The sequence below is a fragment of the Loxodonta africana genome, chromosome 12 (genome assembly GCF_030014295.1).
Source record: "Loxodonta africana isolate mLoxAfr1 chromosome 12, mLoxAfr1.hap2, whole genome shotgun sequence".
In the NCBI taxonomy this organism is placed as follows: Eukaryota; Metazoa; Chordata; class Mammalia; order Proboscidea; family Elephantidae; genus Loxodonta; species Loxodonta africana.
Window position 1 is genome coordinate 40,667,190 of NC_087353.1, and position 21,191 is coordinate 40,688,380.

General features: G+C 53.3%; 1 protein-coding gene across 2 annotated transcripts in view; it reads right to left on the minus strand.

The window, feature by feature from the left end:
- OTOF (otoferlin) overlaps positions 1-21,191 on the minus strand; it is a 125,330-nt gene that overhangs the window by 20,024 nt on the left and 84,115 nt on the right. For both annotated transcript variants that reach the window (XM_064295144.1, XM_064295145.1), the window contains exons 9-24: positions 20,497-20,628; positions 15,058-15,120; positions 14,563-14,647; positions 10,209-10,368; positions 9,131-9,317; positions 8,533-8,719; positions 4,207-4,430; positions 3,626-3,734; positions 2,976-3,156; positions 2,759-2,879; positions 2,080-2,180; positions 1,821-1,911; positions 1,542-1,658; positions 1,040-1,192; positions 455-644; positions 222-346 (exon numbers count right to left, since the gene is read on the minus strand). In XM_064295144.1, the coding sequence (XP_064151214.1) occupies positions 222-346; positions 455-644; positions 1,040-1,192; positions 1,542-1,658; positions 1,821-1,911; positions 2,080-2,180; positions 2,759-2,879; positions 2,976-3,156; positions 3,626-3,734; positions 4,207-4,430; positions 8,533-8,719; positions 9,131-9,317; positions 10,209-10,368; positions 14,563-14,647; positions 15,058-15,120; positions 20,497-20,628 (2,226 nt within the window). The remainder of the gene's footprint in view (positions 1-221; positions 347-454; positions 645-1,039; positions 1,193-1,541; positions 1,659-1,820; positions 1,912-2,079; positions 2,181-2,758; positions 2,880-2,975; positions 3,157-3,625; positions 3,735-4,206; positions 4,431-8,532; positions 8,720-9,130; positions 9,318-10,208; positions 10,369-14,562; positions 14,648-15,057; positions 15,121-20,496; positions 20,629-21,191) is intronic.

Sequence of the window (21,191 nt, forward strand, 5' to 3'; positions counted from 1 at the left end):
TAGCCAAGCACTTTAACTGTCTGCACCAGCCAGGGATTCTGTTCTGAGCATAGGCAGAGCGGCCTGGGCTTGCAGCTGTCCACAAGGCGTCCCTCTAAGGATCTGGGCTTCGGGCGGACCTGCCTCTCCAGGCCCCACCTAGGCCTCCTCGCTCTCTCCAGGCCGCTGCTGTGCCTGCAACCCTCCTGTAATCAGCCCCTCCCGCCGCCCCAGGCCCTCACCTCTGTACACTGACTCTGATTGATGAAGAAGACACGGGCAAAGGGGTCTGAGAGGCCGCTGCTGTCTGCAGCAAAGAGGCTGCGCGCCTGGTACATGTGGGCCCGGAGCTGGAACACCTGCTTCTCTGTGGGGAAGAGCAGGGCTGAGGACCCAGGAACAGGGAGCCCCTGCAACATCTAAGGGGTGAGCGATGGGAGTGAGGGGTCAGCCCAGGCCAAGGATCCTCACTCACTGGTATAGACCAGGCTGACGGGCGGGAAGGAGTGCAGGCCCAGGCCCTGGGCTGCCTTGACCTCCTCGAAGCCGCAGGGCAGGCCACACAGGAAGTCCTTGCGCTGCTTGCTGAGGCCCAGCCACAGGTAGAGCTCCAGCTTTGCCTGCACCGTCCAGCCCGCCGAACCAAAGCCCCGCTTCCCCGGCAGCTGGGGGCAGATGCGGCGTCACTGGGAGCCTGCTGCCTGGCCCCACAGGGTGGGGAAGGGGCAGTGGGGCTGCTAGAGGCCTCGGTCAGGGCTACCCCTGCTTCTCCGTCAGCATGCCACTGGGCTGGGGGGTGAGGGACACAGCCTAGAGGGGGTGGGCAGGCTATCCCCACCCCTGCTCTCCCAGGCCATCCTGGACCCCCTCCTGCCCCTTGCCCATGTTGCCTTCCTATCATCACTTCCCAGCTCTTCTCTGAGCATCTGTGACTTGAGGTCTCCATCCCCATGAGTTCAGGCCTGCCAGACCCTGGGGTGGGGGTGGGGCTGCTCCCTCCCGGGGAAGACTCTCCCAGACCCCAGGCTCACCCCCCACCTCGCTCCCCTCGGTTTTGCACCTTGAGGAAGAGCGTCTTGACCTTGGCACAGTCCTTGCCCATCTCCTCCTCAACAATGGAGAAGAGCAGGTCCTTGGAGGGCACCCGGGCATAGGCGATGCGCTTGCCATTGCTCACCATCCAGATGAAGACGTCCGGGATGCTGTGCTGCGGCTGGGGTGGTGACAGGGGACCCTTGGCTGGGCCGCCTGAGCCTGGCTGACCCCAGGTCTCTGCCTCAGGCCCCAGAAAGCAAGACTGGGGTGTGGATCATCAGGAGACTGACGGCTGCCAGGTCCCACTCAGGAAGAATACCCCCCAGACGAAGGACTTACTCACCCTTGTCCCCCAACTGGCTGTCAGAGCCGGAGGGGCCTCCCAGGGGGCCTGGCCCCTTTCTGTGAAACCCCCCAGTTCCCCCACTGTCTGGGGCAGGGCTGCTTCTCTGGTTTGGGGCCGAGGCCCTTCCCTCAGCTGGCACCCCCTCTGTGAAGGCTGGCAGGGGACACCGCAGGCCACACACCTCATCTGCCAGGAAGCGCAGCTTCTGCAAGTAGTTCTGGCAGAGCCTCAGCTTGTCTCGCACTGTGTGCCGCTTCACCTGTGCCCGCAGGGCCTTTGCGTGCTGCCCCATGCTCTCCTGGGGGTGGGGTGGTAAGTGGAGCTCAGCTGGTGCGTAACAGCTCAGCCCACATGGAGGGGCTGTGACCCAGAGACAGACATTCCTCCCACCTCAGGTGGCTCCTCTCACCTCCTGCCTGATAGCCTCCAGACCCTCTCCTGGCGGCCCAGCCACGCTTACCAGCTCCCTCATGCAGGACTTGAGGCGCTCCCGGTCGAGCCTGGTGCGGGATGAGTGGCCCTGGTCCTTGTCAGCGAGGGAGAGGAAGCAACTGTGGGGTGGGGAGCCAGGGCTTAGTGGACCCACCTGGCCCGAGGAGTCAGGGCCTGGGGTAGTCCATCTGAGTCTAGATCGTAGGTACTCTACCTCCTTCTCTGCCCAGGCCTGGGGCCCCTTTGTCCAATCCCACCAACCCCCTACCGCAGTCCTCCCTGCTCACTAGCAGCCACAGCTGAGTTCCTCCAGGACACCCCGCAGCCGACGCTCGGGGTAGGACTTCTCCGTTTTGATCATCTCCTGCACATCATTCAGGCCTTCTTCCTGTGAACCAAGAGTGTAGGGGTGCACTGAGTCACAGCCCTCCCCCCGGTCTTCCCCAATGTCTCCTCCCCATTCACCAGAGGAAATGAGGGAGCTAGTGACCTGGGACCTCTCACTAGCACCACCTCCCGGTCTCTGATCATCATGAGCAAATGTCTGATTTCCCCGGTTCTGTTTTCAGAACCTGGAGACGTTAGTATCCGGGTCCTCGGTTCCTGAAGGAAGGAGCCACTTCTGGGCTATGCACCTGTGGCCCTGCTGGACCCCTCAAGGGCTGGGAAGAACTCAGGCCTAGATAGGGGGCTTGTGCAAGCCAGAGAGAGAGGGGTTGACCAGCTGCCTCCAGGGAGCTCCAGGACTCCATCCCAGACAGCCCCCATGCCCTCATCCTGTTCCTGGGACCTGGGCTGGGGATGGGGGCAGAGGTCCTGCTGAGGCCATTCTTGCAGTCTCCACCCTTCCATTGCCTTGTGTGTGGGGGTGGGGGGGCTGAAGGGGAGGATTCCAAGCAGGTGAGGGCCTTTCCACACCACCCCCTACTCCCCCCTCCCAGCCCCCACCCCTGGCCTGGCCCTGACCAGCTTGTCAGCGATGTGGTCCATGATGTTGGCATTGTAGAGGCGCCGGCGCTGGTCTGGCCACCAGCTCTTGATGTAGATACAGGGCTTGCGCTCCAGGTAGGGCAGATGGAAGTAGTTTCTGGTGGGAGGGGGTGAAAGGATGAGGACTGGGGGCCCAGGGTGGTGGAAGGCCTGGCTGAGGGAGGATAGAGGCCCCCAGAATGCTCTGGCCCACCTGTCAGTGATCTGGGGCCTCATGGGAGGGGTGGAGGAGACAGAGGCCAGGTCCCCACCCTCGTCGCCCTCATCATCACTCGAGTTCTGGATCAGGTCTACTTCTTCCTCATCCCCTGGCTCTTTCCAGGGCCTAGGTCGCTGGGGTCGGGACAGGCCATCAACTTCGTTCCCATAATTGCCTAGAGGCAGAATGGGCACTGAAGGGCCGAGACTCCTTTCTCCTTCAGGCCCCACCCTCCTTCCAGTCATATGTTGCTTTGAGTTTGGGGGAGGGAAGGGGTAAGTCAAGGACTAGGGAAGGTGCTGGGGTCTGTGCCAGAGAAAAGGCCCCATGTCCCACAACCCCTGCAAAGATCTCCCTAGAATCCATGATGATAATGAACTGAAGCTCCAGCCCAGGACATGGCAGATGTTCTCATTCTCTCCTGTCCAGCCCACAAAGGCCCCTCTCCCCTTGGAGGAAAGGCTTCCTTCTTCCTGACAACACAGCCTAGTCCTGTCGGTGGGGCTCAAGGGTCCACCCCTCTGGAGAGCTTGTGTGCCAGCACATACACGAAGGTGCCGTGTGGGTTCATGAAGGTACTTGGGAAAGAGGTCAGTTTCCACTCTCCCTAGGCTTGAAGACCCCCCTGTGAACCCAGCACTCACCTATGGTGACCTCAAAGGTGATTGGCTTGTCTCCATTTTTCCTGTCGACCATGGAGGCCTCCAAGAAGGCTCCAAATAAAAAGAATTCTTCCATTTTCCCTGTGCAGCTCTGTGAAGGAGGTAGTTCAAGCCACCAGCAAACCTCAGTATGGACAGATGGGCCTGGGGCCAGGCCTCCTTCTACTATCTCAGTGACAGCCTCTTTGGGCTGGTGGTAGAGGGCATACTACACAGGTTTGAAGCTAGGCAGCTCAGGGTCTGAAGGCCCAGTTCTTTTTGCCCTCCAGCCTGGGTGTCCCTGGAAGAAGGGCTGGCTCCATACACCACAGGGACAACCGTGGCTGGAGACAGGGACAAAGATGAGGGGAACGTCTTGGTGCCTCCAAGCGGAGCACAGGCACAGGCAATGGGAGAGGACAGAGGAGGTCCTGCTGAGGGGCAGAGTGGGGGTCTTTGCTTCCTGGGGGAGGAAGCCTCATCCCAGAGTCTGGCTCCCTGAGGAACACAGGACCCTGTGTTGCCATAATGAGAAGTGGGCTGAGCTGGGGGCCCTGAGGGCAGCACAGCCCCGGGGGTCTCACCTCTGAGATAGGCGTGGCCTGCTCCACTTGCACCTCTGTGGAGCTGGTGAGCTCAGGGTTGGAGGTGTCCAGGATCTCCACAGCTAGGCCCAGCATGAGGCGGGCACGGAAGGACACGCCCTCCCCCAGGCCCTCATTCAGGTCCTGGTGCTCATCCAGCAGCGTGTAGTTACGTGTGGAGCCATACATGTTCACCCAGGCTGGGCCCAGTGTAGGCAAGAAGCCTGTGGGCAAAGGGAAAGAGAAGAGGGGGCTGTGTCATTCCCCAGTGCTCACTGGGGCTCCTGGCCTCCACCTCCTGGCTGCCTTGCTCAGTGAAATGTCTGAGGCAGGAGACCTGTGGTACAGAGCCTGGCTCATCAGAGGCTGCAGGGAGAGCTTAGTGCCTGTTGTGCTGGCCACAGGGAGAGAGGGGGCGGTCTTTCACTTGTATGAAGCACTTTCTTAGGTCGACTTATTCTCTCTGGGGGCCTGAGCTGGGTGTGGTGGGGGAGAGGGGGTTCCACTTGTAGGCAAAGCGGGGCTCCCTGCTTCCTGGTACCTGGAGCAGGGGCCGCCTACAATCCACTTGAAGGGCAGATACCCCTTAGCTAGCTCATTCCAAACTCCTCAGCATGGCCTTCGAGGCCCGTTGCTGCTAAGTGCTGCTTCCTCCATGAGACCCTCCCAATTCTTCTTGTTGTTAGGTGCCATCAAGTTGGTTCCAACACACAGCAACCCTATGTACAACAGAACAAAACACTGCCAGGTCCTGTGCCTCATCTCAATTGTTGCTATGTTTGAGCCCATTATTGTAGCCACTGTGTCAATCCATGTCATTGAGGGTCTTCCACTCTTTTGCTGACCCTCTACTTTACTAAGCACGATGTCCTTCTCCAGGGATTGGTCCCTTCTGATAACATGTCCAAAGTATGTGAGTAGAAGTCTTGCCATTCTCCCTTCTAAGGAGCATTCTTCTTCCAAGGCAAATTTATTCTTCTGGCAGTCCATGGTATATTCATTACTCTTCGCCAACACCATAATTCAAAGGCATCAATTCTTCTTTGGTCTTCCTTATTCATTGTCAAGCTTTTGCAAGCATATGAGGCAACTGAAAATACCATGGCTTGGGTCTGGCGCACCTTAGTCCTCAAAGTGACATCTTTGCTTTTTAACACTTTAAAAAGATCTTTTGCAGCAGATTTTCCCAATGCAATATGTCATTTGATTTCTCGATCGCTGCACTGAATGTAAAATGAAATCCCTGGCAACTTCGATCTTTTCTGTTTATCGTGATGTTGTTTATTGGTCCAGTTGTGAGGATTTTTGTTTTCTTTACGTTGAGGTGCAATCCACGCTGAAAGCTATAGTCTTTGATCTTCATCAGTAAGTGCTTCAAGTCCTCTACTTTCAGCAAGCAAGGTTGCGTCATCTGCATATTGCTGGTTGTCAATGAATCTTTCTTCAATCCTGATGCCATGTTCTTCATATAGTCCAGCTTCTCAGATTATTTGCTCGGCATATAGATTGAATAAGTATGGTGAAAGGATACAACCCTGATGCACACCTTTCCTGATTTTAAACCATACAGTATCCCCTTGTTCTGTTTGAATGACTGCCTCTTGGTCTGTGTACAGGGTCTTCACGATCACAATTAAGTGTTCTGGAAGTCCCATTCTTCAAAGTGTTATCCATAATTTGTTATGGTTCGCACAATCAAATGCCTTTGCACAGTCAATAAAACACAGGTAAACACTTTCTAGTATTCTCTACTTTCAGCCAGGATCCATCTGACATCAGCAATGATATCCTTCATTCCACGGCCTCTTCTGGGCTCCAGTTTGAATTTCTGGCAGTTTCCTGTCGATGTACTACTGCAACTGCTTTTGAATGATCTTCAGCAAAGTTTTACTTGCGTGTGATATTAATGATATTGTTTGATAACTTCCGCATTCTTTTGGATCGCCTTTCTTTGAAATGGGCACAAGTATGGATCTCTTCCAGTCCCAATTCCTAGTCACAATCAACTCCTCCCATTATTAGGATTTGTTGCATCTTGTGTGTAACACAGATCCAAGCCTGCCTTTTTTTTTTTTTTTATAACTTTTATTAAGCTTCAAGTGAACGTTTGCAAATCCAATCAGTCTGTCACATGTAAGTTTACATACATCTCACTCCCTACTCCCACTTGCTCTCCCCCTCTTGAGTCAGCCCTTTCAGTCTCTCCTTTCGTGATAATTTTGCCGGCTTCCCTCTCTCTCTATCCTCCCATCCCCCCTCCAGACAAGAGTTGCCAACACAATCTCAAGTGTCCACCTGATATAATTAGCTCATTCTTCATCAGCGTCTCTCTCCCACCCGCTGACCAGTCCCTTTCATGTCTGATGAGTTGTCTTCGGGGATGGTTCCTGTCCTGTGCCAACAGAAGGTCTGGGGAGCACGGCCGCCGGGATTCCTCTAGTCTCAGTCAGACCATTAAGTATGGTCTTTTTATGAGAATTTGGGGTCTGTATCCCACTGATCTCCTGCTCCCTCAGGGGTCCTCTGCTGTGCTCCCTGTTAGGGCAGTCATCGATTGTGGCCGGGCACCAACTAGTTCTTCTGGTCTCAGGATGATGTAGGTCTCTGGTTCATGTGGCCCTTTCTGTCTCTTGGGCTCTTAGTTGTCGTGTGGCCTTGGTGTTCTTCATTTTCCTTTGCTCCAGGTGGGTTGAGACCAATTGATGCATCTTAGATGGCCGCTTGTTAGCATTTAAGACCCCAGACGCCACATTTCAAAGTGGGATGCAGAATGATTTCATAATAGAATTATTTTGCCAACTGACTTAGAAGTCCCCTCAAACCATGTTCCCCAGACCCCCGCGCTTGCTCCGCTGACCTTTGAAGCATTCATTTTATCCTGGAAACTTCTTTGCTTTTGGTCCAGTCCAATTGAGCTGACCTTCCATGTATTGAGTGTTGTCTTTCCCTTCACCTAAAGCAGTTCTTATCTACTGATTAATCAATAAAAAACCCTCTCCCACCCTCCCTCCCTCCCCCCCTCATAACCACAAAAGTATGTGTTCTTCTCAGGTTTACTATTTCTCAAGATTTTTTATTTTGTTTATTTTTCTGCCTTTAAAATTTCAATAGCATTTTTTAATAACAAAACATAACAAAAGTCACCATGTCAAAGTACACATTTCAGTGACAGTACTCACTATGCTGAGTAACCATCACCACTATCTAATTCCAGAACATTTCCAACCTTCCAAAAGAAACTCAGTACCTATTAGCAATTACTTCCAATTCTCCGGCCCCCAGCCCCTGGCAACTACTAATCTGCTTTCTGTCTGTGGATCTGCCTATGCTGGACATAGCGTATATACCCACCCATCACTTACTATCTCATTACACAGCATTTTGCATTTAGGACAATTGTTAAAACTCTACTATCAACTATTATTCACCTTAATGATGTATGTCTGGCAGTAATGAATGCAGAGGTAAGAGGAGAGTGTAACATTGTATGTGATGGTTAAGGTTATGTGTCAACTTGGCTAGGCCATGATTCTCGGTGGTTTGGCAGTTATGTAATGATGTAATCTGGCAGCTTTGTAATTATGTAATTTGACAATTAGGTAATGATGTAATTTGGCAGTCATATATATATATTTTTTTATAATGAGGTAATTTGACAATTATGTGATAATGTAATCTGGCCGTTATGTAATAATGTAGTCATCCTCCATTTTCACATAACACCTATTTTCACATAACAACCTGGTCTTTGGAACCTAACCATATTGATAAGTGAGGAGTGGGAATAAGAAGAATCATACAAAGTGTGGCCTTTTGTGTTCTCTGCCTTATGTCGTGACCATTTGGTAGCACATCCACCTCTCCGACACACAGTGAGCACTTCAAGGACGGGAAAAAGTTCTTATTTCACTGTATATCCCTGGTGCCTGGCACAGTGCCTGGGTCCTACCAGGCAGTCAGTCTCCACAAAAACTCTATGGATAGGTTCTATTACTGTGTGTTCATAATAATAATAATAGCAGTTATTATTATTTGCATTTTACAGAGGGGAAAACCGAGGTATGAAGGTTGCACAGCTATGAATTTGTCAGAGCTGGATTCATATCCAGGCACGCTGGTCCAGGCAGTCCCCGTCAGCTCTGAGGGGACCTGAGCCATGATGTTTCAACTTTCCCTGGAGGCGGGGGCAGCTGACAAAGCCATCAAAATGCACAGAGCTTTTCTGTCTGGGATGGTGGGGAAGTGTACTGGTGATGGGGGTCTCATTTATTCCTTCCCTTTAGGCCACCCCCCACCACCACACACACCAGGTGTCCTGCTGCTGACCTTTGTCTCCGTCGTTGGAGATCTTGCGAAGGTCAATGAAGTGGGTGCCGATGGCTACATCGTTAACCTTGTCCGAGTCCCGGATCTGCACCTTTATGCGTTTGCAAAGTGGGGGGAACAGGTCTGTAAAGACCACTTGCTCATTCCACAGTGGCTCGTAGCTGCTTTTCTGCACTGAAGTCTTTCCCTGTTGGGAGGGGAGTGAAGTTTAGGGTGTGCTTTTGTGTGTGTGTGTGTGTGTAGACTTACCTCCTCCTCTCCCCCACCACTTCCCAGCCCCTCGGACTCCTCCTTTCTACTGCTTCCCCTTCAGCTCTTGGTCTCTAGGCCCCCTGGAGGCAGGGAGGGTTTCTCTGAGCCCCATCCATGGCTGAGAGGATTCCTAACCTGCCCTGGCCTTACCCTGCCAGCCCCTCTAAATTGGAGCTCCTTCGTCTCTCTGCCACATTCCAGACATTAAGGCCCAAGGTAATCAAGTGCCAGTCATTTGGCTTCCAGCTTTGCCCCATGTCTGCCGCCAGCCCCCCATGTCCATCACTCCACACCTCTGATGTCTGTCACCCCAAGCCCCAGCCTCCTGCACCCCCTACACCAATACCTTCTGACCAGCAAAGAAGACTTGTACATAGGGGTCGACAAGGTCCTTGTTTTCACCAATGAAAGCCTTCTTCATGTTAGCCATGAGGCTTGTGTTCATACGGGGCAGGCCCTCTGCTCGGTAAATTTTCACATAGAACCGGGCCCACTGGCGTTCGGGGGGTACCCCCTCGGGGAGCAGCAAGTTCCTGCCAGAACACACAGCCAGGGCTATTGTGGGCAGGCCCAGGCATCCTAACTCCTGCCCTGCGACCTACATACCCTGGGTCTTGGGAGAACCTGTGAGGGATGCAGACAGGGCCTAGACTAGGACTGAAGAAGCTCAAGTTTAAGGCACCTGCTCACTGGTAGGATTCTCGGCAAGTCTCCCCATCTCCCTGAGCCTCAGTTTCCTCACCTTTAAGATGGGAACAATATTGCTCATCTCTCTGGAATATGATAAAGCCCAAAGAGGTTAAAACATACGAGTGTTTTGTACATTATAGAGTGGGATACCAATCTTAGTATTATTTTCAACTTTTCTCAGCTTTGTGCCCACATCCCTCGTCCCTAGGCAAAAACATCGTAAGTGAGGCCCCCTCCCCGCCCTGGAACACACGATTCATTGGATTCCAGTACTTTTCCAACTGAGTCCAGACAAGGTCCCAGAATACTTCTCAACAGCCATTCTCAGTAGCCTGGAATTGGCACACAAAGTGAAACCTCTGTCATCCTGGGTCTAGACTCAGCACCCAGCAGCTCCCCAGGTCTGCTCTGCCTGCATCTGCTCTTTCTGCCAAATTTCTCACATTCACATGTCTGAACATCAAAGGACCGTCATCCTTAGCTGTCTTCCATCCACCCCACCTCTGCCCTGGCCTGTCCTTTGTCTCCAGTGTGTGGATGTGTGTGGATGCTGGGGCAGGCCCTGGCCTCAGCTTGTCCAGGAAGCATGGGGTCTGTATGGATGTGCAGTGAGGATGGGGTGAGGGATGTGGAAGGTAAGAACTCTGGGGCCAGGTCCATGCCACAAGCTCCCTTCAGGGAGAAGGAGGGCTGGAATCAGGTTCTTAGTTCATGGGGTGAGATGGGAGGCTCACCCCTCAATGTCATCCTCGTCTGTCTCGTTGGCCTTGTGGGGCGTCTTGATGTTGTCCCCTTTGCCCACCACAGCAATGTCACACTTCACGTAGCCCTTCAGCCCAGAGGAGATGTCATCGGGGTCTGACAGGATGGCCCACTTGTGATGGAACTGGTGCTCTGCAGTGGTGAGGAGCATGGACTGCACCTGCCGCCCCACCCCCGGGCAGCCCATGGAGCCTGCAGAGCTCAGCACCCTTGGTCCCTGGAGCCTAGTTTGTCAGGCCCAAGGGACCTTGGGCCATGGCTCTGCCTCTGTCTGGGTCAGGGGGAAATGGGTCCTCAGGGGCCCAGGCAGCTGGAATAACGCCCCACCTTTGGTCATGCATCAGGGTATGTGGTATGACTCTGGGGGCTTCATGCACAACAGAACAAACGATGCCCAGTCCCGTGCCATCCCCATGACTCGTTGTGGAGCAGACTGATCGACAGAGTTTTCACTGGCTGATTTTTGACACAGCTAGAATCCTAATTGATTTCTCTACCTCCAGCCTCCCTCACCTCCATCATTCCAGTTAACTGCCATACCCCTACCAAAGAAAGCCTCCTGAAATAGAGATCACGTCTTCTGACTTTCCTTTCATATCCTTCTGGGGGCTCTCCATGCCTTGGGGTAAAGGCCCAAGACCTTAGCCTGGTCCATGGGGCCTCCTGGTATGGCTGTTGCCGGCTTTTTGTGCTCATGCCATTCCGACCCTGTGCTCCTGCTGGGCAAGACTGCTTATTCCTCTCTGAATTCACGCTGCTGTTTCCTGCCTCCACGCTTTTGTGTCTGCTGTTCTTTGGGCTTGGAATGCTCTACTGGCCACCTTTGCCTCTCTCCCACTCTGTTTCATTGGTAAATGTCTGCTCATGTTGCTCAAGCGTCTCCTCTTCCATGCAGCCTCCCCTGGCTTCCTTGGATGAGTTCCTCTTTGGTACTCAGTGTTTCACAGTCTTGCCTCCTCTCTCACGCGGCACTGTTATTATCTATTTATTGTCCATCCCCAAATTTAGATCCTAAGCTTCCTAAAGGTAGGGACAGGTAGTCTCATCTCAATATCCCTAGGATCTAGATAGTGTGGAGGAAAAGAAAGTTGTCAGGGAAGGAGGTACTTTAGGAAGGGTTTGCCCCATCAGATTTACGTTAAAGCTAGTATGCAAGCAGAGGGAAGCCCATCTTCCTTCTATGGTTTTTGGGTGGGCACTGAAATCCCCAGAGGCTTAGAACCTGCCTTCTTCCCTCCCTCCTCTTTCTGTAGCCCAGGACTGTCCCCTCCAACGCTCTGCCCCCAGTGGGCTCCATGAGGTATGTTAGGGGCTGTGGGCATAAATCAGCCCATTTGGGGACAACCCAGTCCAACTATGACTCAGGAGGGACAATGTCAGGGTAGCATCTGAAGAGAGAGACGAGGATGGAGAGAGAGTGGGAAGCCATGCATGAGAGGAGCCATGGAGGCTCTCAGCTGAGCTGGAATGCCTAGGCATCCCAGAGCTTCAGGGTCTTGCCAGCACAGATGTTTGTGGGATGGAGAGATAGATGGCAAGGGGATGGACTGAGGGATGGGTGATGGCTGCCTGGCTGGCTGAAAAGGTGGATGAATGGATGGATGGATAGACAGTGGATGGATAAATGGATAGAAGGACAGATTAATTTATGGGCAGATGGGTGGATGGATATATGAGTGAGTGTGTAGATTCATGGTTGGGTGGTGAAGAGGTGGATCTGTGGGTATATGAACAGATGCATGAGTGGTTAGATTAATTGGTGAAATGTAGCCAGGGAAAGAGAATAAGACTCAGGAGGGACATGAAATTTGTTTTAAATTTAAGGCTATCAAAAGAGGAAATGGATTTATTCTTTCTGTTCCTGGAGGACAAGCCCATGAAAGTGGGTGAAGGCTCTAGGGAGACAGATTTTGGTGTGATAGAGACAAAATGGAGAGGTGGTGAGTGCCCCATGCCCAGGAGATCTAAGCCAAGGTTGGATGACCAATCAGTGATGGTGTCATGGGGGCCCTTCCACTGGGTAAGTACCGAACTGATGATCTCTGAGGCCCTTTCTGTCCTAATACTGTGTGATTCCAGGCCAGGGTACAAGGACACCAGGAGGCCCAAGCTATACACGGACCAGGCCGAAACCTGTGTCGCCTGCCTCAGGCCTGACCCTAACACCTTCGAGATAAGGCTGGTTGGGCTGAGCAAGATACTAGCAACCTAGGCCTCCTCCACAATGTACGAGATTGTGGACAGGGCCTTGTATGGCCCACCCTATCCCCAGCAGAGAATCAGTGAGTGAGCAGTTTCCTGCTGTTGCATCTGACGGTCCTTCAGGGTGAGGACAGACTTCTCATCTCCCAGGAAATTTTTCCAGCTCCGAGGGGGATTAACACTATCCAAAGCTGCCAGCAGCACCCACGAGTTCTGTGTCCTGGCAGCATGCTGTCCAACAACACTCTGGTTGGGTCAGAAACCAAGGGCTTGTCAAGAAGGGGAGGCTGCACTGGAGATTATCCAGGTGAAGGCGTCAGTGTCCCAACTGGAGGGCTGTGTGATTTCAGCCCCCCAAGGAGAACACCATGTTCAGGGACAGACTCAACAGGAGCAGCAAATCTTGGGGTGGTTTACCTCAGAGGGGAGCCTGGGCTTTGGGCCCACAAAGACCTCGGTTCACATCCGGGTTCTATCACTTACTCACAGTTGGCTCTGGGCCTGTGACTTAAACTTGTTGGGCCTCAGTTTCCTTATTGTGAAATGGGAACAATGATACCTACATGGGGTTATTGTGAGGGTTGGGACTGATGGGACAGCGTGCTTTGCCCAGGTCTTGCACTCAGTAGGTGCTCCATGAGTAGCAGTGGTTACCCCATTCCACCTCTACCTCCACCACTCAGACACCCAGAGGCTGTGCTAGGTTCTTCACTGTCTCTCTCTCTGACCCCATCTGTCTCTGTGGCTCTACTTCTCAGGTCTGCCAATAGTACAGGGGTGTGTGTGTGGGATGGTTAACTCTGGGGTGTTAGTCACCCTCAGGAATGCCGGTGTCACTTCCAACAAGCATCCCACAGCTGTTCATGCTCCCTGGGAACAACGTGGTGGCAGACCGACCCTTGTCTCCAACCCCTGCAGCACCAGATGGTCAGTGGGACTGCCCTCTACTGAGGACCACACATGTGGCCTGGGGCTGGGAGGCCGAAGTCCTACTCCCTGACCTACCACTGACTCACTGTGTGACTTTGGGCAAGTCCCTTCATCACCCTGGGTCTCAGTTTCTCCTTTTTAATGGAGAGATCAGACTACCTGGTAGATGTTTTTGAGGTCTCTTGCATCTTGAATGCTCTATGATGTTGTAATTTTTATGTGTGTAATCTTGAGTTTTGGGCTCAGATTCCCAAGTTTGAGTTACAGTTAAACTGTGCACACCAGTAGAACCAACATCTATTAGGTTGAACCGGAATAATTTGTTCAGCCTAATAGTTGAGTGGAACCCCATACCATTTAACTTCTCTTAGCCTCATTTATCTCGCCTGTGAAATGGGACTAATGCTGACACCTACCACACAGTTTTGTGCGGATCAAATGTGATAGTCTGGGGGAGACTGCATTGTCATTATGACACTCTGAGCAGCAGGCTGTCTGCAGGGACACAGCTAGAGCCCAATGCCAGGTTGTGTGATGGCCATGTGATCAGCTGTCATCTGTCAGGCGAGGGACTGCCCTTCTGCCTGGCCCATCCCACAAAGGACTCGGGTACCCCCTTGGAGTCCCCTCTCCAGCCCCACAGCATTGGCCCACAGGTACCCACAGAGCTGCTGATCAACCACAGCCCTGTTCAGCTGCTCATCAGGTGCCTGGACCCCTGGACGGTTGGTCACGGAAAAGTGCTTTGAGGGCCCAGAGTCCCTCAGAGGCTGCCACACTGCATTTGGCACTGAGGGCAGTGCAGCCCAGTGAGAGGCTCTGGGGCCTGACTTTCCCTGGCCCATGGGTGACTCGGCATTTCTCTGAGCCTCAGGCTCCTCACCTGTAAAATGGAGTTGATGCTGCTTACCCCCCAACTACTCCCCAGACTGCATGTGGGACTTGACTCACCAGCCTGCCCTGTGCTGTTCTGCAGACTGTGGAGTTACTCCAGGCTCTGTGTAGTTACTGACCCGGGGACAGAGAGAGCCCATTAGACCCTGTGCATAGTCACTCCCGGCTGTGTGTACAGACTGTGCACACCACCCTGCAGAGCACACGGCTGTGCGTATGACAATCACCAGACTGTGCTTCTGAGCCTCCCCAGGTGGAACCTAGGACTCCCGTTCTGACCGTGAGTGCGCAGTTACTCACCCGGCTGCGAGTACACGGTTCCCACGTCCATTTTGAAGGACCCCACCAGGGTGCCGCTGCGTAGCAGGTTCTTGGAGTGAATCACCTTCCAACCAGAACCACCACCCGCCAGTCAGGCCAGGGGGGTGAGGCTTTTCATGGGGTGGGGTGGGCTAACCGATGGGGGCACCATCCCAGTCTTTCTGGGGACCCCAGCTTTGGAGTGAAGTGGGAGGGTGTTTGGCAGGTCAGGGGCGGCTTGCTGAAGGCTCAGGGTCAGCCTCTCCTGCCCTGGCTGCTGTGTACAGCTGTGTAGGTTGTGCACTGCACGGACACCCCACTGAAGGGGTGAGAGGGGGTCAAAACCTAGCCTATGCTCTGTTTACCCAGCCCTGTGTCAAGGCGCAGGGCTGCCTTTCTAGGATTGGTCGCCCAGAGGGGATGCCATTTTCAAATTCTCACTAAGGTGCAGTTCAGGCTGGTGGCTCTTCGTGCCAGGGGCTGTTCCCCACTCACCGAGATCTTGATAATCTTGTCGAACATGATGTCAGGAGAGACGTGGAAGTCGAAGACGAAGTACTGCAGGGGGGAAGACCCAGGGCTGCTGTCACCAGGCAGCAGCGGCTAAGAGCCGGGACCAGTGCCAGGCCCCTCCCTCCTGGCAGTGCCTGTCTGCATCCCAGCCATTTCCTCTGTGCCCCCACAGTTCGGATGAGCAGCAGTGGCAACCGCTGGTCCTGCTGACCCAGGGGGAGGTGGGAGGCAGGGCCCTCAACAGGAGGGCAGGGGCCAGCCCCTATGCAGAGCCAGTGCTGGCCAGTGTGGGATGAGGAAGCCCGTGCGAGCAGCAGGTGGAATGGTCTACAGCCACATGCTGTGCTTACAAGGGCCCTGGACCGGAGAGTCAGAGGACCAGGGTTCCAGTCCCAGTTCTGCTATTTGGCTTGGAGCAATACATTCTTTGAATCTTCATTTCCTGAGCTGTAAAACGGAGATAGTAACACCCACCTGAGTCCTGTTATGAGTGTCTCATGAAATATTATAACATGTTCCATCGAATCTAAGATGCCTTTAATTGTAAGGTATGCTGGTGTTATATGCGCCACATCAGCACTGCCATTAAACCGCCTAGAAGATGCGTCCCAATTAACACGTAAAACCAGGCAAGTCTTAGAACTGCTGAGCTGTGGTATACCAAAAAACCCATCACTGTTGATTCTGACTCATAGCGACCCTGTAGGACAGAGTAGAGCTGCCCTATAGCGTTTCCAAGGAACAACTGGTGGATTTGAACTGCTGACCTTTTGGTTAGCAGTCGAGCTCTTAATCACTGCGTCACCAGGGCTCTGAGCTATGGTATGTGAAGGCATTGACGCTGTAAATGTAAAACACTATAGGTGTGAACCGTCGTCTGCTGCTGAGCGGCCACTCCCAGTTGTGGCGTCCACCCCTTTTCCCTGGCCTTGTGCACAGGCACTGGGGAGGAGGGTGTGTGGCAGTGAGCAGAGGGCCAGCTGCTTCGGAGAACTTGTGGGCAGGGAGAGGAAGTCATGTTGCCAAAGCGCTGAGGGTTAACATCTGAGGAGAATCCTCTCCCGGCCGCTGGAGGCTCACACTGAGCACTATGGGTAAAGGTGCTGGCTTTAGGGTCCGACAGACTTGCCTGTGTGTTGTTGGGCCAGTCACTTCCTTTCTAAGCCTCAGTTTACCCCTCTGTGATGTGGGGATAATAATGCCACGTTGTACCACTCTAGGGCCACCATACACATGGTGGATTGTGAGCGTGGTTGTGGAGTCTAAGTAAGAGATAGCCTGTGTCGAGCATTCACCTCAGGGTGTGCACATGGCAAGGGCACAGTGAATGTTAGCTGTTATGTGTGGTAGTGGTATGTCCAGGTGCTGCTAGCTGAGGGGTCAGAAGCTCTGGAGGAATGAGTAGAGACCTAGATCTAGGAGTCCTCAGCCTGTAGGTGTAACTGAAGCCTTGGGGATGGAGGAGATACCAAAGGAGCACGTATGAAGAGAAGAGAGGCCCAGGACAGGGCTCCAAGAGCAGCAGCACTCCAGCCATGGGCAGAGAAAGGGATGCCAAGAAAGGAGATGGCAGATAAGGAGCTAGAGAGATGGGGAGTCCAGGAGAGTGGTACAAGGAGGTCTCCAGGAGGATGAGTGGGCAGCAGGATGAAAGGGGCTAGGCAGCCACGGAGAGGAGGTTGACAAGGGGGCGTCATTTGTAGGGAACAGCAAGGTCCTCAGACCTTGGTGAGAGCAGCTTCAGAGAAGTGGCAGGGGAAAAAAGGACTGCTAAGACTGAGGCATGATTGGGAGGAGAGGAAGTGGAGCCAGCTCTCACACTCTGACTGTGAACGGGAGGAGAGAAGGAGGTGGTCACCAGAGACCTAGGTGGGGCCGAGGAAGGCATGGCTGTATGCACTTACGATGACAGACTTCAGGTCCCTGTCCTTGAGCAGACACTATGCAAGACTAGAACATCTTACAGGCAAGGGAGAAGGAACTAAGAGAAAGGGCAAGACAAACCTGGTGGCTTTGAGTGGATGTGTAATGCCAGGTTCTTTGGGCTGTAGAAAGAGAAGGATCCAAGGCAAAAGGGAGAGGTTGGTTTTAGGCAGGAGGAAGGACATAGCTCCCAAGATGCATGGGGCTAGGACCAGAGGCACCGACAGAGAAGGGCTCTTGGCCTGGTCTGTGAATGGTCAGGTTGTTCTGGAAGGGCAAAGGTCCATGCCTCCATCCACACAAAGACAGGCCCAGAGCCAGGCAGCAGGCCGATCCAGGCCAGGTGGCTCAGAGCTGGGTCAGCCCTTGGGGCTAAAGCGTGGCCCTACAAGAGCAGGCTAGCTCTGCTCGGCCAGAACCTACACTCGGAGCTGCCTGAGCACATTTCCCCTTTGTGATCACTTAGAACTCTGCTAAGTCAGGTGCACTGTTCCCACCTCTCTTTGTTGTATTTAATGCGGCCAAAGGAAGCTTCTCCCCAGTGTAGAGAATTAGCCAGGAGCAGTATACCCCTGGATCCCTGGTGGCACAGTGGTTAAGAGTTAGTTAGGCCACTAACCAAAACGTAGGGAGTTCAAATCCACCAGTCGTTCCTTGGAAATCAAATGGGGCAGTTCTACTCTGTCCCACAGGGTCACTATGAGTCAGAATTGACTTGATGGCAATGGGGCTGGTATTGGTTTAGTACACCCCTGGGGCCAGGGGCATATTTTCCTTGCAGTGGAAAGTGGCGCAGTAAGTGAAGAAAAGGAAGAGAAAGAGCTGGGAGGAACCAGAAGAAGACAGGTTAGAGCAGTGCTTCTCGACCAGGGGCAATCTTGCCCCCCAACCCCTACTCTGGGGATATGTGGCAATAGCCAGAGACAGTTTTGGTTGTCACAACTGGGGAAGGGAATGCTACTGGCATCTAGTAGGTAGGATCCAGACACACTGCTCAACAACTTGTACTGCACAGGACAACCCCTCTCCCCCAGCCCCCATTACCAAGAATTATCTGTCCAAAACATCCGTAGTCCTGAACTGGAGAAACATTAGGTTAGAGAAAACAGACAGAAATGGAACGAGTCAGAGCTACTTTGGTTTCTGAAAAAGAGCGAAAGTGTAATTAAGAACAAACTTAAGACTGTTCAAAGATAAGTGAAATGAGTAGTCTTAGAGGATATGAATACAGAGTTTAGAAAATGGTTTCTAGGCTGGAACTAGGAGGTGACCTGGTAAGGGTTTCATTCATCTCTGCGGCCCCCCGTGGTGCCTGGCATGGACCTGGTGCACAGCAGGCGCTCAGCAAGTGTTTGCTTCTTCATTTGCATAGGAATCCACTCAGCAGAGTGTCACTGAAGTCCTCCAAGTGCAGGCCAGGCTCTGAGCTGGGCTGCAGCGATACAGGGGACCTGGAGTTCCCAGTCCTCCAAGGAGACAGAGCCATGAGAACCACCACAATTCAAGGAAGTTATTGCCGTGGAGAGAGAGGTGTGATGACCACTGATCCAGAGTATGGGGAAAGAAGGCTGCTTAGGGGCAAGGACATTTGACCAGGGCCCTGCAGGGTGAGTAGGAGTTTTCCAGGGAGCCACAGAGCAGAGAAGCAGTTCTGTGTCCTCAGGGAGGAGGGAGCAACTTGAATGAAACATGAGGTACATGCGCTTGGTGTAAGGCGAGCCCCTGAGTGAGCCAAACATGGCTGCACAACGATCAAATAACCACGAAAGGCCAGGGGTCCTGTCTCCACAACTGCCAGAGGAAAGCAGACCCTTATCTAGGCCAAGGCTATTCCAGTCACAGATGTGTTCTGGTGTAGGGTCAGACATACTGAGCCGGGATTTCCTGACTCCTGGGAAGGCTACCATACAGGACCGAGAGGGGTTCTGAGCAGCGAGCCCCAGGCCTGGGGATCTGCAGGAAACCCGCTGTGAGAGCAGGGTCCACTGTGGTCATCCAAGAGAGTGTGGCCAGGCCCTGGTGTGGCCTGGCCCCCAGGAAGAGCAGAGACTTGCCCGAGTTTCCTTCCTGCAGGTACAGAGCTGGAGGGCTTCCCCAGCTTCCTAAACAATGCTGGCTCCCAAGCTGCAGATGGCACCCCTTAGCCCCCCCACACCTGGAAACAGATGCTGAGTCACTGGGACACAGATGCCTTGCTTGGGCCAGCCTGACAGCCCTCATGGCCTGGATCAATTGGGGGTGAAAAAAGACAAGATGTCCCCTCTAGGAAAGGGGTGCCCAGGGCCACCAGGCCAGTGGCTTCTGGGTTAGCCTGACGTGTGCTAAGGCATTTGAGGCAGACCTGGCACCCCTCACCAGAGCTCTTGGAGCCCAGGAGTCAAGGTGCTGTGTCGGAGTGGCCCTGTGAGGCAGTGGGTGGAGCCTGGACCAAGGCTGAAGCCTGGTCCCTGCTCTGTCACAGTGCTCTAGGTGATCTTGGACAATGTTGTTGTTGCTGTTAGTTGCCACCGAGTTGATTCCACCTCATGGCGATGCCATGTGTGCAGAGCAGAACTGCTCCATAAGGTTTTCAAGTCTATGGCCTTTCAGAAGCAGATCACCAGACCTTCTTCCTTCTGAGGCACCTCTGGGTGGGATCAAACCACTACCTTTTCAGCTAGTAGTCAAGCACTTAACTGCTTGTGTCACCCAGAGACCTATGATCTTGGGTAAGACCCTTCCCATATTGAGGCCTCTGTCTCCTCTTCTGTAAGATGGGGAGCTTGACTAGATGGTCCCGGCGACCCCTCAGCCATGGTCTCAAATGGCTGGAAGGAACAGTAGTGGGCACCAGGGTTTTTCTCTCTCACATTCCAAGAGTCAAGACCAATGCTCTTAAGTCCCAAGAAGGTTCAGGCAACCTAACAGAGAGGCTGAGTGCATGGGATCCCAGCTCTGGTGCATAGCGCTAGGACAAGGTCCTCCTGCCCAGGAGTGTCCATGTCCCCATGTGTGACATGCGGTTAAGAGCAACCGATGACAGCTGCTGTGAAGGTCAGAAAAGATGACACATCTAAGCATTTGGGAGTGTGCCCGGCACACAGGAAGTGCTCGTGACTGGTGGCACTGGTCACCACATGCACAGGCTGGAGGGAGGCGGCACTCCCACAGTCCTCTGGCCTGGAAACAGCAAGACTGGGCACCATGGGCATGAGGCTTCCTCATAGACACTGACAGCTGCCAGGGAGATCCTGGGTGGTGGTGATTTCAAAGGGCTGCCCCTGGCCAGACCAGGGTCAGCTGGAATCTAGACTGGGGCCCCGAGGGTGTAGCATTGCACTTGAATGTGCTGGGAGTTTAAGGCGGGGCGGGGAGGGGGGAAAGGTCACCCCTGCTGGTAGCTCTTTGTGCCCCTTGAGCTCCCAGCTGCTCCTCTTGGGCCTGGGTAGGGGCCAGGGCCCAGACTCCTGCCAAGTGCTGGGAGATCCCTTCCCCTGACTCGGCCATGGGGCCACTGACCTCATTGTAGTAGGGACAGTTAGTGGACTCCTTCATGGACGTGTACTTTTTGTCCTCGCCCACCTCCACGCACACCACAGGGTCCATGTTCAAGCCCACCAGCTGCCGAGCCTCAATCACCATGACGCTGACCTGCAGACAAAAGAAAGGGAAGAACAATAAAGCTGGAAGCCGAGTTCAAGTTTACCACGCAGCACAAGGCCCTCCGGTCCTGCAGGGGTTTAGGGGCCGAGCAGCAGGCTGGGTTGCCGGAACCAGCCTAGCCTTGGAGTCCCAGCCTAGCCTTGGAGTCCCAGCCTTGGCGTTCAGTCTGTATTGTGCTGGGTGGCTTTGGCCTCTTTCCTCTTTTTGGCTGAGGAGGCCTCAGTGTCCTCATTTATAGAAGGGCTTGAAACAACAGTTCAGCTAATTAGTAAAGGAGATCTGCCTTGAGCATTGTGCTCTCTTAAAGAACTATCTGTATGGGATCAAACTGACAACAGCAACTCAAGAGTTCCGACAGGAAGCTTGAGGGCAGTGAGTTTACATTAACAGTGGAGGAACAGTTCAGAAAAGGAGGGTGACTGAAGAATGTAATCAGTATCACTGAATTGTACATGTGGGAACTGTTGAGTTGGTGTATATTTTTCCTGTGTATATTTTCAACAACAATTAAAAGAAAAAAAACACACACATACAAAAGGAGGTCTTGGCCT